Source organism: Anser cygnoides, chromosome 24 (genome assembly GCF_040182565.1).
Source record: "Anser cygnoides isolate HZ-2024a breed goose chromosome 24, Taihu_goose_T2T_genome, whole genome shotgun sequence".
Lineage (NCBI taxonomy): Eukaryota > Metazoa > Chordata > Aves > Anseriformes > Anatidae > Anser > Anser cygnoides.
This window is the reverse complement of record NC_089896.1, coordinates 6,570,376-6,587,214: the sequence shown is the minus strand read 5'-3', so window position 1 is coordinate 6,587,214 and position 16,839 is coordinate 6,570,376. Positions and strand designations below refer to the sequence as shown.

General features: G+C 62.7%; 2 protein-coding genes across 6 annotated transcripts in view; both read right to left on the bottom strand.

Moving 5' to 3' along the window:
* Nucleotides 1-8,396: 8,396 nt before the first annotated feature.
* On the bottom strand, nt 8,397-16,767 carry TMEM39B (transmembrane protein 39B). Of its 5 annotated transcripts, none has more exons than XM_066982634.1 (10): nt 16,637-16,730; nt 15,790-15,893; nt 14,796-15,004; nt 12,795-13,014; nt 12,416-12,499; nt 11,601-11,755; nt 10,604-10,940; nt 9,748-9,935; nt 9,153-9,273; nt 8,397-8,772 (listed from the first exon to the last, which is right to left on the bottom strand). In XM_066982634.1, the coding sequence occupies exons 3-10, from the start codon at nt 14,921-14,923 to the stop codon at nt 8,536-8,538; spliced, it is 1,470 nt and encodes a 489-aa protein (XP_066838735.1). In that variant the 5' UTR covers nt 14,924-15,004; nt 15,790-15,893; nt 16,637-16,730; the 3' UTR covers nt 8,397-8,535. The 5 variants fall into 5 exon arrangements, with proteins under 5 accessions (XP_066838735.1, XP_066838736.1, XP_066838734.1 ...); XM_066982635.1 differs by having other exon boundaries at nt 15,801-15,893; XM_066982633.1 differs by lacking the exon at nt 15,790-15,893 and having other exon boundaries at nt 16,637-16,767.
* The window catches only part of TINAGL1 (tubulointerstitial nephritis antigen like 1), a 181,908-nt gene continuing 181,210 nt past the window's right edge, over nt 16,142-16,839 (bottom strand). Inside the window, exon 12 of the mRNA XM_066982630.1 lies at nt 16,142-16,405. Coding sequence (XP_066838731.1) covers nt 16,157-16,405 — 249 coding nt within the window. The 3' untranslated portion in view covers nt 16,142-16,156. The remainder of the gene's footprint in view (nt 16,406-16,839) is intronic.

The following is a 16,839-nucleotide window of genomic DNA, read 5'->3' as shown; positions in this document are numbered from 1 at the left end:
CCTGACCTCATTTCTCTCCGGCTTCTCCACTCCTTTAATACACCCCGGCCAGATGGCTGCGAGCCGGGGGCTCCCGGCGGTGCCTCCCCAGCACGAGGGGGGCCAGGGGCTGCGGGGGGGCTGCAGCTCAGGGCTCTGCTGCTGCCCCCAGCCCCACCGGGCTGCCCCAGGGTGCCCCCCTCCCTGCAGGGAGCTCCTGGGGCTGGGCGCTGCTGGCGCCGCCCCACCAGGGGTTAACGGGTTTGTGCCTTGTTCGGCTGATTGCATTTTGGTCGCATTTGCATAGCTGATTTCGTGGCTGCAACACCTCAGCTGGTGTGCTAGAGACACCGGCAGGATGTTCACTGCTGGGTGGCCCAGGACAGCGTCCGGATCCGGCCCCATGGAGGGTGCCCAGGGGGTGCCCGGGGAGTCCCTCAGGGAACGAACGGACACATCCAGCCCTCACCAGCACCACGGCTCTCAGCGGGAGCAGCAGAGGATTTGCAGGGCTGTGGGGATCAAGGTTCTGCCTTCCTTTTGTGGTTGCAATCCTTTTTTTTTTTTTTTTTTTTAAAAAAAAAAAAGAAAGAAAAAAAAAGCCAACAGCAGCCAACCCCTCAGTGCCCGCTGGCCTGGACTAAATGCACCGCGGCACGGCGCGAGACGAAGCAGCTTTCCCCTGCCAGCACAGAGGGAATCGCTCCCCGGGCTGGATGCGGCCGCACCACATTTCCCATCCTCTTCCTTCCCTGCAGCCGGAGCCCAGCTTTGCTCCCCTCGCTGCCTGCTCCTGCTGCAACCTCTTCACGTTGCTCCTCTGCCCCCGAAGCGGCTGCGTTTCCACCCGTGGCGGCACAACCCTTTCCTCCAAAACGAAGCAAAGCCCCCGCACAGAGCCCCGCCGGCACAGCGCCGCCAGCAGCAGCCGGTGTCCCAGGGTCCCCGTCCCTTTGGTGCGCGCAGTTCCCAAGGGACAGAGCTTTTTGGAAAGGCTGAAGAGCTGAGCACAGCCCGGTGCTGTGCTGAACGCCCCCATGGGTGCACGCAGCCGGGGCCCCCCCCCCCAGGCTCATCGGATCTGGGGGCAGCTGCGCACAGGGCGATGCTGGTGGCTGCGCTCAGGCAGCCCCCGGAGGTGCTTCCGTGATAGCAAATCGTGTGATTCGGAGGGGAGGGGAGAAAAACAAAATAAAAGAAACCAAAAAGCCCCGAGAGGGGATTTGTTTGGCTGGCAGCAGCGGGCGGGAGCCGTGGGAAAGCAGCGCAAGGTGCGGGGCCGGGCAGGGGCAGCCGGGGGCTTCCACCGGGGGCTGCCAGGGCCGGATCCTGCGGCGCCAGGGGGGGTCGGGTGAGGGTCTCGGTGGGTCCGAGACACGGAGAGGAAATGGCAGCGGGGCTGGGGGGAGGGAGCATTCACTGAGCCCTTTTGGAAATCCCTGCGGCTTCCTGTGTGGTTTCAGCTCTTGCTCGTACGGCAGCAAAGCCGAGGAAGAGCGTGAATCACCGCAGGAAGCCGCGCACCGCTCATCCCTGCCTGCACGCTCGCCCGGGCTCGCCGCACCGTGCCCTCCTGTCCTCCCCGGGACGTGGCTGCCCCGTCCCACGTCACCGGGGCCACGGCGTCGGGGTGTGCTCAGCTTGCTGCAGTGCGGGGCTGCGGGGGTGCAGGGGTGCACATGGGTGCACATGGGTGCACCGGTGCACGTGAGTAGGTGCACGGGTGCGTGGGTGCACGGGTGCGCCTGTGCATGGGTGCACACGTGTGTGGGTGCACATGTGGGTGAGAAGAGGAAGAGTGAGTTTCCAGCTCACGGTGTGAGCAGAGGCCCGGCAGCTCCCTCCAGCAGCAGGCAGACGGAGGCTGGAGCCCAGCACCGCTTTGCAGCCTCCTCAGTTGTCCCAGTCCTGCTCCCGTTGTGCAAGCTGGGGGTGGCAGCACACACACACACACGTCCATGTGCACGCACACGTGCACGCCCCCAGGTGTGCGCACACCTCTGCACCCCCACGTGCACCCCCGCACACACGTGCCTGTGCCCCCAGCTGGGCTCTGCACTTCCCGGTGCCAGCCAGGTGGCAGAGGAATCAGTCTCTCGGCTCCTCCAGCTAATTAACATAAATTGACACTGACTAATTAACCGTCCCAGCTCATTAGAGCCTGCGTGCTGCATCTCTGGGAACAGCAGGCAGCCGAGCCCTCGCTGCCTGGTGGGGCGGGTGGGAGCTCCACGGCTGCACGGAGCTGGCACCGGCCACCCCTGGCCTCCCGGTGCACCCCTGTCCCTGTCCCCACCCCAGTCCCCGTCCCTGTCCCCGTCGGTGTCCCCATCCCCATCCCACAGCCCTCGCTGAGGCCACAGCGGTAACGAGCTCGGCTCCTAATCCATTTATTCCTGGCTGGTGCAGGGGCTGGGGATGGCCCGGCTCGGCCGCCCGGCGCAGCCTGGGGAATCGCCCGGCTGCCCTGCGGCACACGGGGTGCCCCGAGGGTGGCTGGGGGCGAAGGAGGAGGTGCAAGGGTGGCCTGGGCGCAGGCGTGGTGTAAGAAACGTGCCGGGACCACGGCATCCTGCTGGGAGCAGAGTTCTGTCCCCGCGGGGAGGGCTGGCCCTGCAGCGGAGGTGACAGCAGCGTCACCCGCCCCGCGGCAGGGTGGCCTTGGCAGCAGCTCGGTGACAAACCCTGCGTCAGCCGGGAGCGAGCCGGGGAGCCCTGCCCGGCTGTGGAGGTGGGAACCCCCCCCGGGATTCCTGCGGTGCCCTCGGCCCTGCGGGCGCTGGGGACCCCCGGGTATCCCCAGCAGCACAGCCCCAGTGGCAAAGCCGGGCTGCAGGGTGCTGACGTGAGGCGGGGCAGGAGGTTGCATCCAGCGCCCTGGGGCAGGATCAGGCCCGCTGCGGGGAGCGGGGAGCGGAGCTGGGCGCAGGAGAGGCGACCGTGCCACGACGCCACCTCCGCAGCCCTGCGGGAGGAAGGAAAGGGAAGCTCCTCGCTTCCCTCTTTGCTCAGGGCTTTGGCGTGACCCCGTGCAGGTCCCATCCTGCGCCGCCCCACGGGGCTGTGCCCCCCGCCCCAACCCGGCCCCTGCGGCCTGCCCGCGCACGCCGCTCCCCGGCGGCTGCCCCAGGCTGAGTCAGGGCCCCCGCTCCGACCGGTTTGGGGGGGACCCGGCGTGGGAACGGCCCGGCCTCCGCGGGGAGGCGGCGTGCACCCAGCGCCAGCCCCGCAGCTGGATGGGGCCCGACGCCCCCGGACCCGAGGGGGCTCTGGAAGGGGTCGTTCTGGTGCCCCCCGGCAGCGTTTGCCGGTCCCTGGTCCCTGCCTGGTGGCCTCGGCTGGAGCCAGCCCCGTGTGCGATCCCCTGCAGCCGAGCTCCGGGGATTACAAACTGGGTCAGCGGCAGATCCCAAAAGTGATTGCAGTCAGGGGGTTGCTGCCCTCCGGGAGCGCCCGGCGGAGCCCCGCTCCGCTCGATATTGTTACCACTGATCTGGAAGGAAACGGAGAATCGCTGCTGGTGAAACGCGGGGCCTGGCACTGCCTGGATGAGCTGGGTCGCTCCTGCAGCAGTGGCACACAGAGGGGCTTGGGCCCAGGTCCTACGGCAAGGGTGGGGATGGAGCCCAGGGAGGGCACAGGGACCTGGGGCTGCTGGTGACACTGGGAGCACTGGGAGCAACCCCATCCAAGACTGGGAAAGAGCCACAGGGAGGATGGATGGTGCTGTCACGGCGGGGACAGCTGGAAACCCTCGGTGCAGGGAACAAGGGATGGAGAAGGACGACACATGCCCCATGTCCAGCAGCAGGGCAGGGTTTGGGGACGAAGGGGCCCCGGGTGCAGCCGGGTAAGGACGTGGAGCGGGGCAGGAGTCAGAGCCACGAGCCCCAGCGCCGGCAGGCAGGAAGAGGGGCGGGAGACGGGGCAGGAAGGCAGCCGGCAGCGGCGGAAGGAAGCCCGGCAGCGGTGCAAGGCTGCGCCGGGGCTCGTGTGCCGGCCGTGCCACCACGGGTCCCTGCACTGGGCGCACCGGCTGCGCCCTCTGCACCGCGTCGTGCCGGGAAAGGGCCCATCCCGGGCGAGCCCCGGGCTGCAGGTCGCAGCACCCCGCGGCACCGGCACGCCGGGGCTTGTCGCTTCGTGCCGCAGCGGGAGAGGTGCTGCAGCCGGCTCTGCGGTGCTGGCGTGAGGCTTTCAGCATTCCCGGGGCGGTGCCGCCGCACGCTGCGTGCTCGGCCGGCTCCGTTCACCACCCAGCTCCTCTGCACCCTGCGCTGCCGGGGCTGGGGAAATGTCCGGGTCTGGCCCCGGCTGGGGATCCCCGGGTGGATTTTTCCTTGGAGCAGGTTTGTTTTTCCCAGAAATGATGCGGCAAGCCTGACGAAAGGCTCTGTCCCTGTGCCCTGCCATGTCCCCGCCACGGCAGCCCCAAAGCTTTTCCAGCCCGGCGTGCTGGGGTGGTTGAGCTCAGCCCCAGGGCTCAGCAGAGCGAGGCTGCGGAGGGGCCGTGGGTCCCCGCGGGCTGCGGGAGCTGCCGCCCGCCCGGCTGTCGGCTCGACAGCAGCGCCGAGGATGGAGCTGTTAAATATTTATAGCCGCTGCTGGAGCCGGTTGGGTAAAATGGCAGTGTGATCGGGGAGGGGGGGGACACGTCTCTGCTCTCCCTGCGGCCCATCTGGCCCCGCGCAGCTCCGCGCATTGTGGAGCTGCAAATCGCCATCTGCTCCCCGCGGAGGGCTCGTGTCCTGCTCAATCCCCGGCCGTGCTCCTCGGGGGGCTCCGAGCCGTGCACAGCCCAGCCCCACCATGTCCCCAGCCCCGCCGTGTCCCCACACTGTGCCGGGCCACGGGCTGGGATGGCGCAGCGGCACAGTGGGGCCGGAGGTGGTTTTGCTGCTCAGCTGCCCAAGTGCAGTGAGTTTGGGGGTCTCGGGTGGTGACAAAAGGATGAGGGCAGCCCCTCGCTGGGTGCATGGCGGAGGTGGGGATGACCCCAGTGAGCGGGGAAGGGAGGAGAGGAGGAGGAGATGAAGGCACAACGAGCAGAGCGATGGAGACGGGTGCACAAGACACAGGGTGTCCCCTCTGGCTGGGTCTCGCCTCTCCTCCCCTGGCTCTGCCGTACGCATTCATCACCCGTTTTTTAACCATTCTTGCTGGTTAGCTGATGCTCGTGGGCTCCAGGGGTGCAGGATCCATCCCCTCCCCACACTCGCTGCCCCCAGCTCCCATGAACTTGTTCAGATCAGAAAACGAGGGCGTGTGTGTGTGTGTGTGCGTGTGTGTGATTGCTAATGAGGCCCTGCATGGGCTAATTCGGGGCTGCCAATTACGGCAGGTCTCGCTGGCTCGGGACGGGGCCTCGTGGGCCGTGTCCTGCCCCGGTTTCGGCAGGGCAAGCCCCGGGCAAGGTCGGGCGCGGGGGCAGCAGTGGCCGGCTGGGCTCAGATCCCCACTGCTGGGTGCCCAGGACCCACGGAGCCCCCCTGCCCTGTGTCAGGAGATGCTGCAGGGTGGGCATGGGGAAGCTGTCCCCCCCCCCCCAGCCCCCCCAGCATTTTTTCCCCTTCTCCATCTCCCACAAAACCCGCCTCGCTGTGAGATGGCAGCGGGCGAGCGAGCCCTTAATTAGCCACTTTAGGGATTTGGCTTTATTAATGGCATAAACGATTATGAAGCAAGAATTAAAGCTACCGGCCTCCAGCTAAAGGGCACGGCGCAGCGGGGATCATCCGTGCACATTGTGAGCCCCGGCCAGGGCCCGCCGGCTGCACGGGGGGCTCCCTCCCGGCCCCCTCCGCGCTCTTTCAGCCTCTGCAACAGCCCCCGTGCCCCCTGTTTCTGCCCCCCCCGTGGGCAGGGGGAGGCTGGAGCTCGGCCCCTGCTCGTGTGTCGCGTCCTGGGGCTACACGAGGGGTGGCTCGGCCGTGTCCCCCGTCAGGACTGAGCCCGTTTCTGCCCGGGTTTTAAACCCGCTGCCAAGCCAGTGCTGGGGTCCTGGGCTTGGGGGCACCCCAGGACAGGACCCCGGCACCCGTGGGCTCCCTGGTGTCTCTGGAGCTCGTTAGGCTCAGGTGTGGGATTAGCCCTAATTGCCTGCACTTTGATGGCCGCAGCCTCCTCCCCGAGGGATCCTCGTTACCTGCAGCAAACCTGCGCCCGGCATCTGGCTGCTAATCCCGGGATTAGCGGGCACGGGGCGGGGGGGGGCAGCAGATGGAGCCCGGCCAGGCCAGGACCCCCGGGGGGCTGCTCCCATGCCCGGCGCTACCCCGGCTCGGTTCGGGTGGGCCGGGACCCCCGGGTCCCCAGGGCAGGGGGACGAGGGGACAAGATGCCCCTGTCCTGTGCCTGCAGCCCCCCGGGGCCAGCGTCCCCTGGGAGGCTCACCCTGCTGCTCCCGGGGGAATTCCCACCCGGGATCTCCCCGGGGACATCATCCCCTCTGGGTCCCCGGGGAAAACCCCTGCGCTCACCGCCCCGTGACTCAAGGGAAAGGAGAAGTGCCCCCCCCCAGCTCCCCGCCGCCCTTCCCAGCTGCGGGGCCTTGCTGGGAACGCGCTCTCCCTGTGGGGACGAAGGGCCGGGAAGCAGCGGGGTGCAGGCACCCCCCCCGGGGCTGGGGGCTCTGCCCGGTGCCGTGGGTCGTGTTGCTGATCCTGGGGCAGTTGGGAGCCCCAAAATTGTGGCTTTGTTTGCTGCAGCTCGGCCAGCCCCGGCCTGGCTGCCCCGTGGGAGAAGGGGCTCTGCCACCCCCGAGGGGGGCTCGTGCGGCTGCGCTTGGCCGTGTCCCCAAATACCTGCAGTGTGCTCAGGCTGAGCGAGGGGAGGGGGGGCAAAGCCGAGGGAAAAGAGAAGGAAATGGCTGCAGGGCTCCTTCCCCATCCCTGCAATGCCAGCTCCCTCGTCCCCCACCCCGGGGAGGCTGCGGGGGTCCCGGCCGGGCGGGGGGACCAGAGGGGGGTCCCGGTGGGAGCTGCCCCCGGGGCTGCGTCCTGGGGGGGGCCCTGCCCTGTGCCCCACAGCCGGACCCCCTCCTCCTGCGGGCCAAGCGCCCCACGGCTGCGTGCTAACCCCAGGGTCCCCGCTCAATGGGAGGAAGGAAATCCTCATCCTCGGGAAAGGCAGGACACGGCCACTTCCTCCCGCCGCGGCGGGGAGGGGGCCGGGGCGCAGCACTCCGGGTGCCGGCACCGCGCTGCTCCCGGGGCACGGGGCTGGTGGGGGCACAGGGGACGGGCTGGGGACCCCCCTGGGCTGGCCACCAGCCCCAGCGCCAGCCCCTCGCTTTCCTGCTCCCTCTTCCTCTTCCTCGCCGTGCCCTCGGCCTCGCCGGCGTGGTGGCGGTGGCGGTGGCTTCGCTCCGGTGGCCTTTGCCCCCGCGGCGTCCCCGGCTGGGTGCTGGGCTCCTGCGCCGGGGTGCGGAGGCCTGGGGAGCCGGGGAAACTGGGGGGGGCGGGGAAAAACGGAGCAGGGGAAAGTCGGGGAGCAGGGGAAGGTGGGGAGCTGGGGGAAGGGGGAGACGGGGAAAGATGGGGAGCAGGGGAAGGTGGGGGAACGGGGAAGGTGGGGAGCAGGGGAAAAAGGGGGGAGCAGGGGAAAAAGGGGGGAGCAGGGGAAAGATGGGGGGCAGGGGAAAGATGGGGGGCAGGGGAAGGTGGGGGAGCAGAGGAAAGCCCCCAGCCCCCAGCCCCGGCCCCCTCCCCGAGCCCCCTCCGACGCCCCCCGAGCCGCTCGGGCTCTCCGCGATCCCGGCCCCCCTCGCACTCCCCGGGCGCCCCCTGGCGGCGTTGGGCCCCCCCCGAACAAAGGCGGGGGGCGGCGGCGGCTGCCGGGGGGCTCCTGGCTCCCGCTGCCCCCCCCGAGCCCGTGCCGAGCCCCCCCCCCCCCGGCAGCGGCCCCCCCTCGGTGATGCGGCTCCTTGGGGCGGGGGGGTCGGGGTTCGCACCCCCGGGGGCTGGGGGGGTGCAGGGCCCTGCCCCAGCCCCGTGCACCCGCCCGGGTTTGACCCCGTGTTTGAGGGCTCCCTGAGGGTCACCGCCACCGAGCCCCAGGGACGGGTGGCGCTGGGGGGGCTGCGCACACCGCAAGGCTCTCCCCCAGAGCGAGGGGATGCAGCACTTCAAAAACCTTTTTAGTTAAAAACCGCAACCTTCCCCTGCTGCCAGAGCAGCAGTGAGTAGCGCAGGAATTTCTGCAGGGTCCCAGGAAAAGACAGGGTCAGGGCCCGCAACGGGACGCGGACGGGACGAGGCCGTTCCCGTCTTCCCCCCTGGTGCCAGCTGGAGCCCCGCAGAGCAGCACTCCTCGCACCTCTCAGCTCTAAGCACTGCTGTTAATAAATTGCTCCTCTCGCACACAAGCAGGAGGCCATCTCATGGGACTTTACCAGACAACAAACACACAAACAACTGTTGGGAGTAAAAAAATATGTTTTTTCCTTTTAATTACATCAGTTATCAAAGAAAAAAAGCAGTGGTAACAAAAATACAAAGCTCTGAGGGTTTCTCGTTCTGTTTGTTCTGTAATAAGCTGAGCGTCAGTGCAATTGTTTTAATTTAACTTCTGCTCTGAGTCTCTGCTGGCAGAATACGAGTAGGCTTTGCCCAGCACCAGACGGTCACGCAGCAGCTTGAAGAAGGCGTAGTAATTGCTGAAGAGGATCAGAGCCAGTGAGATCGTCTGATGCCACTTCTCTGAAGAAATCAGTGAGTAAAGCTGGTAGAAGATGACGGCTCCCTCCAGCAGGATCAGGATGTTGAGGATTCTCAGTGGTTTGCTGAAAAAGAACTGTAGGAGAGGCGACAGTGAGGCACCGAGCGCAGGCGCAGCCCGCCAGATCCATTTGGGACAGGACGCGTGAGGCAGGGGCCCGTGGGGCGGCCCTGTGGGATCCCCTCTGCGGACACCACCGTTACCCAGAACAGCTCTGCACAGGGGCCAGCTTTGCACGGGGCAGTCACCCTCCTGGCAGCGCCGAAGGCAGACGTGGGACTAGCGTGCAACGCTGCCGAATCCAGCTTGTTCACTGCCCTGGTACACCCAGCGGGCAGCTCTCCCGCCCAGAGAGCCAGCTCGTGCCACCAGGAGCTCTGAGGCGCTCGGGACAAACGGACTGCCGTCCTGCCAAGGTGCTACGCCTCCGCTCCCAGCAGGAAATGTGACCTTACGTGAAAGCGGAAGTGCGAGACGTCCGATGGCACAGCCACGTTGTAATGACCCACAGCTTTGTACACATTCTTGCTGTGTTTCACTAGCACTCCCTGTGGCCACATGCACTCCTCCGTCCACCTGCAGAAGACAAGCAGAGCGCTTTTACTTCCACCTGCCCAGCTGGAGACGGGGTCTGGGGGCAGAAGGGGGGTCTGCTGCCTTCCCCCTTCAGCCAGGACAACGTACGAGCCGTGGCCGCGGCATTTTCCACGGTGGTGAGCCGTGGTCATTTGTGAGGGCAGAATTTGGGCCGCTGGGGCAGGTAACTGTGGCAGTGACAAACTGCGGTTACCTGCGGCCAGAAGCAGCAGGCGTCTTGCCAAAATCAGATCTGCCTGCGGCACTTGGAAGTGGACAGTACAGATAGCGTCTGTACCATGCCAGATGTGTCAGCTCACAACCCTGCCTTCATTTTTCTTTCTTTCTCTTTTTTTTTTTTATAGCAAAAAGAAGAGGAAGAGAGACGGCTGAAAGCCGAGCGCCCCCCACCCAGCCTCAGTTCGCACCAACAGAAACAGAAAGCTCCGGCCCTCGCCCCGGAGGGTTCCTTACTGATGCTGTAGCACATTGGAGCAGAGGGCTGGGTCGACCTTCTGCCAGCAGCCCAGGTGCGCCGCAGCTTTGTGGAGCAGGTCGCAGTAGCGCGCAGGCAGGAGGTACTGCATCAGAATCACAGACGTGCTGATGGAAACCAGAAGGAAGAGCTCACACGACCAGCGCTTGTCGTAGTACTGCGTGTTCTGTGGGGGGACAGGAAGACTGTGACAACGTGTTTGGACAGCCTCACCTAACGAAGCCATCAAAACACAAAGCGCTCCGGCAGGTAGAACGAGGGCTTTTCGCGCAGCCGTTAATCCTTCCTCCAAAAGAGGCGCCCACATAGGACGGCTGCTGTACAGCTCCCGAACACACCGCGGCAAAACATTTACGCTGTCATCGCGGATCACCAAATATGGGGAGGTGTTTCTGATGCTCCCCCAGCTCAGCTGCTGGGCGGGGGCACCAGTCCCGCAGGGCTCAGCCCTGAGGTCTGACAGATTTATTACTAGATGCGTCTCACTGCACCACATACCAGGAACCGAAATAAAGCACCGAAGAAACCTAATAAAACCCATCCTCTCTCAGACTGGCCCCCTGGTTAAAGTCAGTCCCCTGTCCTCGAGCTGCGTCCTGACAGAAGGCCAGCACGCAAAGGGCTGGTCAGACTGGGGTCCAACGCCCCCTTTTAGCTCCTGGGGAAGGTGAGAGGATGACACTGCTCCTCACGGAGCAGACGGATGCGCATCTCACTAACAGCAACCCTAACCCAGCGCCCGCCTCTCCCCAGTCCTCCCCAGCCAGTCCCATGCTGGGAGGAGTGGGACGATGCACGCGCAGGGCTGCAAGAGCAGCGAGGGCTCTGGCTCACCTTCACAAACCACACTGGCACGAAGGCCACGTAGTAGGCACTGAGCATGGAGCTCACCAGCACCTCTTTCATCCGCCAGTTAAAGTCCATTTTCAAGTATTCCACCTCATTTCGGATGAGATCTGGGGAGAGGCAGCAGGCGTGAGTGGGCATGGCCTCCATGCCGTACATCTGTCGGGTGTGCTGCTTCCAGGTTTCCTTTAGGACAGTCAGGTAGTCTCTGCCCCTGAAGTTCACCTCGCCGGTCTCTCTGGGACCGATGTTGGCCACCTGGGAGAAGAGGCTCGTCTTCCGAAAGTCACAGTTCAGTTGGAGGAAGGGAATGTACATGCCAAACCTGCAGCAGCAAGGTGCAGAAAGGTGGTTACGGCCTTGCCAGCTCCCCGGGCAACACCTTTACCGGTAGTGCCTCAGCATTACGACTGCATCCCTGTCCCAAATGGCACCTACTGCTTAAATAAACTCCAGAAAAGATCTTCACCAAAATGACCTCAAATGGCCGTACAACCCAGGCCACCTTCACCAATAGAACACCAAGTCTCACGTCTTTACGAGATCCTTCCTCCTGCCTCTACCAGAGGGAAGGGAGCAACTCCACTAATTGAATGGAAATTCAACCAGCTTCCTTCTCTTGGTTAACATGAAGCAGGGAAGCGTTTGATCCTCTCCACCTGGCAGAGGCACCTAAGGACTAAAGTAAGCTGAAGGAACGGGTTCTTTGAATACCATGAGAAAAACAGACAATCCTTTTCAGATGACACAAGCAATCTAGGAACTGTAATTAATGCTTACATTAGGGCTGAAAGGTGTGCAAATGGGAAAAATATGCCCTGGAACCAAGAGGAAATGTGACGCAGCAAGACTGCAAAGGGTAGGTTAAGTTCTGTTGCCATGTAATCAAGGGCTTATTTACTTCCAAACTTCCTTTCACCTGAGCAACATCCACTGCTCTGAAGCAACATCAGAAATCACACACGAATGATAGAAGGATACTTACGGGTAACACAGGAACAGGAGATTAAGGAAAGAGTAGGTTCTGAAAAGGTGAATTATGGATCGACACAAACTCCAGCCCGTGCCAGTGAGAACAGCGAACCGGGTGATCACCAGGAAAACCGAGCGTGGCAGGGAGACTTTGCCGCTCTGCGAAGCCTGCGGGGAGAGAAGGAGCAGGGCTGAAGGGAGACTAACTCGCTGCTCCTCCAGGGAGCAAACGGTAAACGGGCAGCACTCAATCTGTAAAACCAACACCCTATGCACGAGGGAAGAGCTAGCGAAAGGCATTATTTGAGCGCCTCCCGAAAGGGGAGGCCGCCTTTAGGCTGGAATCCAGAGCCTCCAGAACCCGGGGCCTCACTCAAGCCGGAATGAGGAGAGCTCTCAGAGTTTCTTGTTAAGGCCTGGACCTTACCTAGGCCACCGGCCCACTTTCCTGGACCTGCTCACCACAGAAAGCTTCTGCAGTCAGCAGAAACCAAACTATACTGGTTCCTCCTTAGAGAGCTAGATAAATTAAGAGAACAGGAGAAGAGCCAAACGCTGCTCTTCGCAAGGAACAACGCAGAATTACTACAGCCTAGTTGAGACAGTGATTCAGAAACAAGCCCAGGAGGACAGTGAGAGTAACGAGCAGCATTTTGAGATGCTCGTTTCTCTCTTCTTCCAATTAGAAACCATACCTAGCTTCCTGACTGGGACACAGCCCAAAGTTCATTGGAAAAGGACAAAAGAGTTTGGAACTGCAACAGAGACAGAGAACTTCACGTTTCACCCGAGGGAAGAACGGCTCTGAGATTCGCCTGGGGACGTTACCTCCTTCACAATAGCGACGATCAGCCGGCGTGCCAGGACGATCGTTGTCACCGTCAGCACGTTGAAGTCAATAAGATGAAAATTCTGCAGCAACGAGAACAAAATGATTCCGCTTTCCATCGGGCAGCAGAAAGCCACATTCAACAGAGAAGCTTCTAAAGCATTCTTTTCTCCTTGGGCTCTCTCTTCCAAGATCAGGAAGAGAATGCCACGCAGACAGCCAGCGCCCAAAAGTCGCCAAACGAAAGCCACACGAGCAGCCCTCCAGGGCTGCAGAGTCAAATGTAGTTTGCGTAAAACAGGGAGAGAAAGATTCACGTCTAACAACCCAAGAGAGCCTGTAAATGTCACCAGGCAGCAGCTGTCCTTTGGTGCTTACCAGCGACGTGTGTGAAGGAGGATGGGAGGGGGGGTACCACCACACGGTCTTGTAGATGTTGATGTAGTGGACGAACAGCGCAACGAGATGGCAGAAGAAGAGCTGAAGCTCAAACAGCACACTCCTCTCCACAGGCAGCTCTGGGATCTTACAGTGCCGGAGGGGAACGACTGTCTGCGTTGCCAAGGGTGGGCTGGAAAGGCCTGTACCTGAACCGCTCCTACCAGGGCAAAGCAGAAGCAGCAGTCACTTCCCCAGACAAGCACGGCGCTGCCCTCCAGCCCATGGATTGTGCAAGAGGGAGGGTCGAACACCAACCGAGGGACCTCAGCGGGCTATCACGGCCAGGAGCTGCCACAAACCAGCCGTGTCAGCACCCCGAGGACTTCCAGAACGCCTCTTCCAGGCGGATGCAAGCAGGAATTTTCCCGGTGAAAGCAATATTTGGAACCAGGCCAGCCTGCAGCGCCAGGTCATTTGGTATTAAATCCCTCGCTTTGAGGCAGGTTCAAAAGCCGTGGCTGTGTTGGGCTGTTCAAGGGGCAACCGGTGGCCCTCTTAATTAATTGCGAGCGTTTGGGCCTCGAGTTGCTATTTACATTTCTAAGAGTGCTTGAACATGAAATACAAAGCAATTAAACACAAGCCCTTTCTCATTCTTCAGCTTCTATTCAACGATGGGGAAAAACAAGTTTAGTCAGAGGAGCGTATTCCTGTGTGAGCACGCACACAATTCCAGACACCAACCCTTTTAATCAAAGGGAAGGGAATTAATATACAGCAGATATATCTCTCCTGATTTGCAATCTCTAAATAACAACAGTCAGAGGAATCTGGGTGTGGGTTTCAAAGGAACCACAGAGCACAAGGTGCCAAATTCCTATTGAAAATCCCCAAATGAAATCGCAGGAGTCTCAGAGAGCGACTGCAGAAAGACTTCTAGCCGGGGTGGACACAGGTGGATCAACCTGTGCTTTTTAAACCAGGAGGCTGATAGCCTGAAATAAGTGTGTGGGGACAACTTTAGGAACCCAAGCTGTCTCTGAAATCCCCCAAGTCCCAGCTTGACAAGTTCTGGTTCCCCAGCGGAGGGCTTTATACACAGACCCGAGGCCTTTTTTACACATACACGCCGTCACTTGGGGCTTCCTGCAGAACGCAGCTCCCAGAGGCGTTACGGGCACGGAGCTTTTTGGGGTTCCCCAGCCTGGGCTGCCATTCAGGCGACCGGTGTCGCACGGCACGGCACACAGCCACATCACCTGGAGGTGCGCTGGGGTGTGGGTCTGTGCTACATTCCCTGCTTCGTGATGAGGACTTCTGTGCACACTACCACAGCAAAACACGTACAAGGTGGATTGCTCCACTCTCAGCAGCCTTGCAGTAACTTGTTTGAATAACTGTCTCCACACACATTTCTTGGCGCAGGGCCACGAGCGGGGAGAGGCTGAGATGGATCTAACATTTGCTATGCAGGCAGTTCACAAGGTGCCGCCTGCGTACATATTCCTGTTGGTGCACGGCTTCTCTTTTCACCCCTCTCACCTCAGAAGCAGAAATGCCAACAACCAGTTGGGCCAGAATCTGCAGAAGAACCAAACGCAGCCTACACATCACCTGACCTAGCTAAACTCTACCCTAGAAATACCTCCCATGACAAACCCAGGGGCACAGGAGACCCAATAACCAGAACTCCACAGCCAGGCTTTGGGTAAAAAAAATGTACTCCTGCTTTCCATTGAACGGTCACTGAAGGCTTTTGAACGCTCATGGAAGTCTGTCGTGGTCTGACCAAGCACTTGGGCAAATAAGAATCCAGCAACCCAGTTAGGACATGCAGCACAGACACTGCCACGTACGGGGAAAGGATTTCAGCCAGGTGTGGGAGACAGCAAAACCCTGAGCCCCAGAAGAGCCAGCAGAGTGCGACGGATGGCCGACACCTGCCGGGGAGGGGAGCACCTGGCTGGCTGCCCCCCAGGACCCGGCGACCCGACGTACCTGGTGCGTGAGCGCACGCCCGTGACAGAGGAACTGGTGGAGTGGCCGGAGCCGCCAGCGGCGCCGGGCTCGCAGAGGGGGTTTCGGCAGTAGGACGTGCGGTTGGGGCCCCGCCTTCCCCCTGCCATAACAGCAGAGGGTGCGGAGGGCTGCTCTGCGGGGCGGCTTCTCGGCTCCTCACTGCGTGGCGATGTCTTCGGTCCTCAAAACTGGAAAGAGAAGGTTTAGAAGTAAGGCTCACCTGCTCACCGCGCGCTGCTGACCGGCGGTAACCCGCCGCCTGCAGCACGGGGCAAGACAACGCGGCCTCGCTCGGCCCTTTTCGCAGGGGGCTAAGCCCGGCTCCGTCTCCTCCTGCATCGCCAGCGGCCAGAGATGCGGCCCAGATAGCTCCCGACGCTCCCAGGGCGTGCAGCAGCTTGCTGAGGCGCTGCGACTTGATCGGGCGTCTAACGCCTGACGCGTGCAGGCTGCGAGGCAGCAGGAGGAAGCTTTTCATGCCTCCCTCCGTCCCACGGCAGTTTGCAAGGAATTTAATCTGCATGGCGGCGGTGTTATCCCTGTTCCCCTGGCAGAGCAAGGCGCTTACGGAGACATTAAACAATTTGCCCAAAGGATTCAATAAGTTGGGGGTATTACCTCGGTCCCCTTTTGCCCGGTTTTGTGCTAGAATCAAATACTCACAGCTCTTTTATAAGAGACGCTGCAAAAGCGCACAAGGTGACTTTTTCCTTTTTGTGCTCTTTTAAGGTGGAGAAAAAGCACCTGGAGAGTTTTTTGGGCATTTGCTGTTGCTGTGTGTTTGCACGGTGCACGGCTCAGTGGGATGCTAGCCTGCAGTTAGCTTTTCTAGGGCTTGCTTGCCACAGTGCAAACAATAATAATAATAATCCCAGGGCTTAAAAATCTCCTCTGGGTCCTGTTTACAACATACAACTTAAAGTTATACAAGTAAATCTATACAGCTTAAAGAGGGGACGGGATGAGAACACACCATTTCCCTACCAGTGGGATCCGAGCTGTGACAAAACTCAGATCAGGTCGCACCAAATGATTATAATTTCTTTTTCTGGCTGCTGTTCTCCAGTTTGCAATTAACTGGAAGAAAGAAAACTCACTGAAGACTCAGACACCGCTCTCAAACAACCTGCAAAGCTTACGCCACGCTCATACGTCCCCCAGCGAACCGCTGGCCTAGTCCCGGACAAGGAGGGGCAGGGGGTGCAGCGACGTGCCTGGGGCTAGACCCGAGCAAACCGAAGACGCCCTGAGGCGGGCACCCAAAGGCGCCCTGAGGCGGGCGCCCCCAGGCAGAGCAGGGGGGCACAGCGGTCTGGGGGGTCTGGGGTCTGGGGGGGGTCTCAGAGCACAGAACCGGCCTGGGACACAAAAGCAGCGGGGCTGGGGCACGGCAGAGGGGGAAGGGGCAGGGCTGGGGGCCCGGGGGCTGAGCTGGGGGCCCGGGGGCAGGGCCGGGGGCCCGGGGGAGCCCCTCGGGAGCTGCAGGACGCGGCCCGGGGGCTCCGGAGGGGCCGGGGGAGAGGCCGGGGGGGACCGGAGAGGAACGAGGGGGGGGCCCAGGAGGGTCTCAGGGGCCCCACGGCCGCCGTGCCGGGCCCGGCGCCGCTCTGGAGCCGCGGGGGGCGGCCCCGGGGCCCGGTGCAGGCCTCGGCCGGGAGCCGCCCCCTCAGCGCGGCGGGGCGGGGCGGGGCCGCCTGCGCCTCACGGGGGCCCCGCCCGCGGCCCGGCCCCGGCCAGGCCCGTCCCGGCTCAGCCGCTCCCGTCCCGTCTCCCCCGTCCCCCCCCCCGTGCCGGTGCCGTCCCCGCCCCGCCGCCCTCACCCATCTCCGGCCGCCGCTCCGCCAGCGCCGGGCACAATATGGCGGGCGGGGCCGCGCCGCGATGGCGGCCGCCAGCGGACAAACCTCCGGCACGGCGCCAGCCCCGCCCCCGGCACGCGGCCACGCCCCCCCGCATCGCCCCGCCCCCTCGGCTCTCCGCCCCGCCCCTCGGCACCTCGCCCCGCCCCCCGACAGCCCCAGCC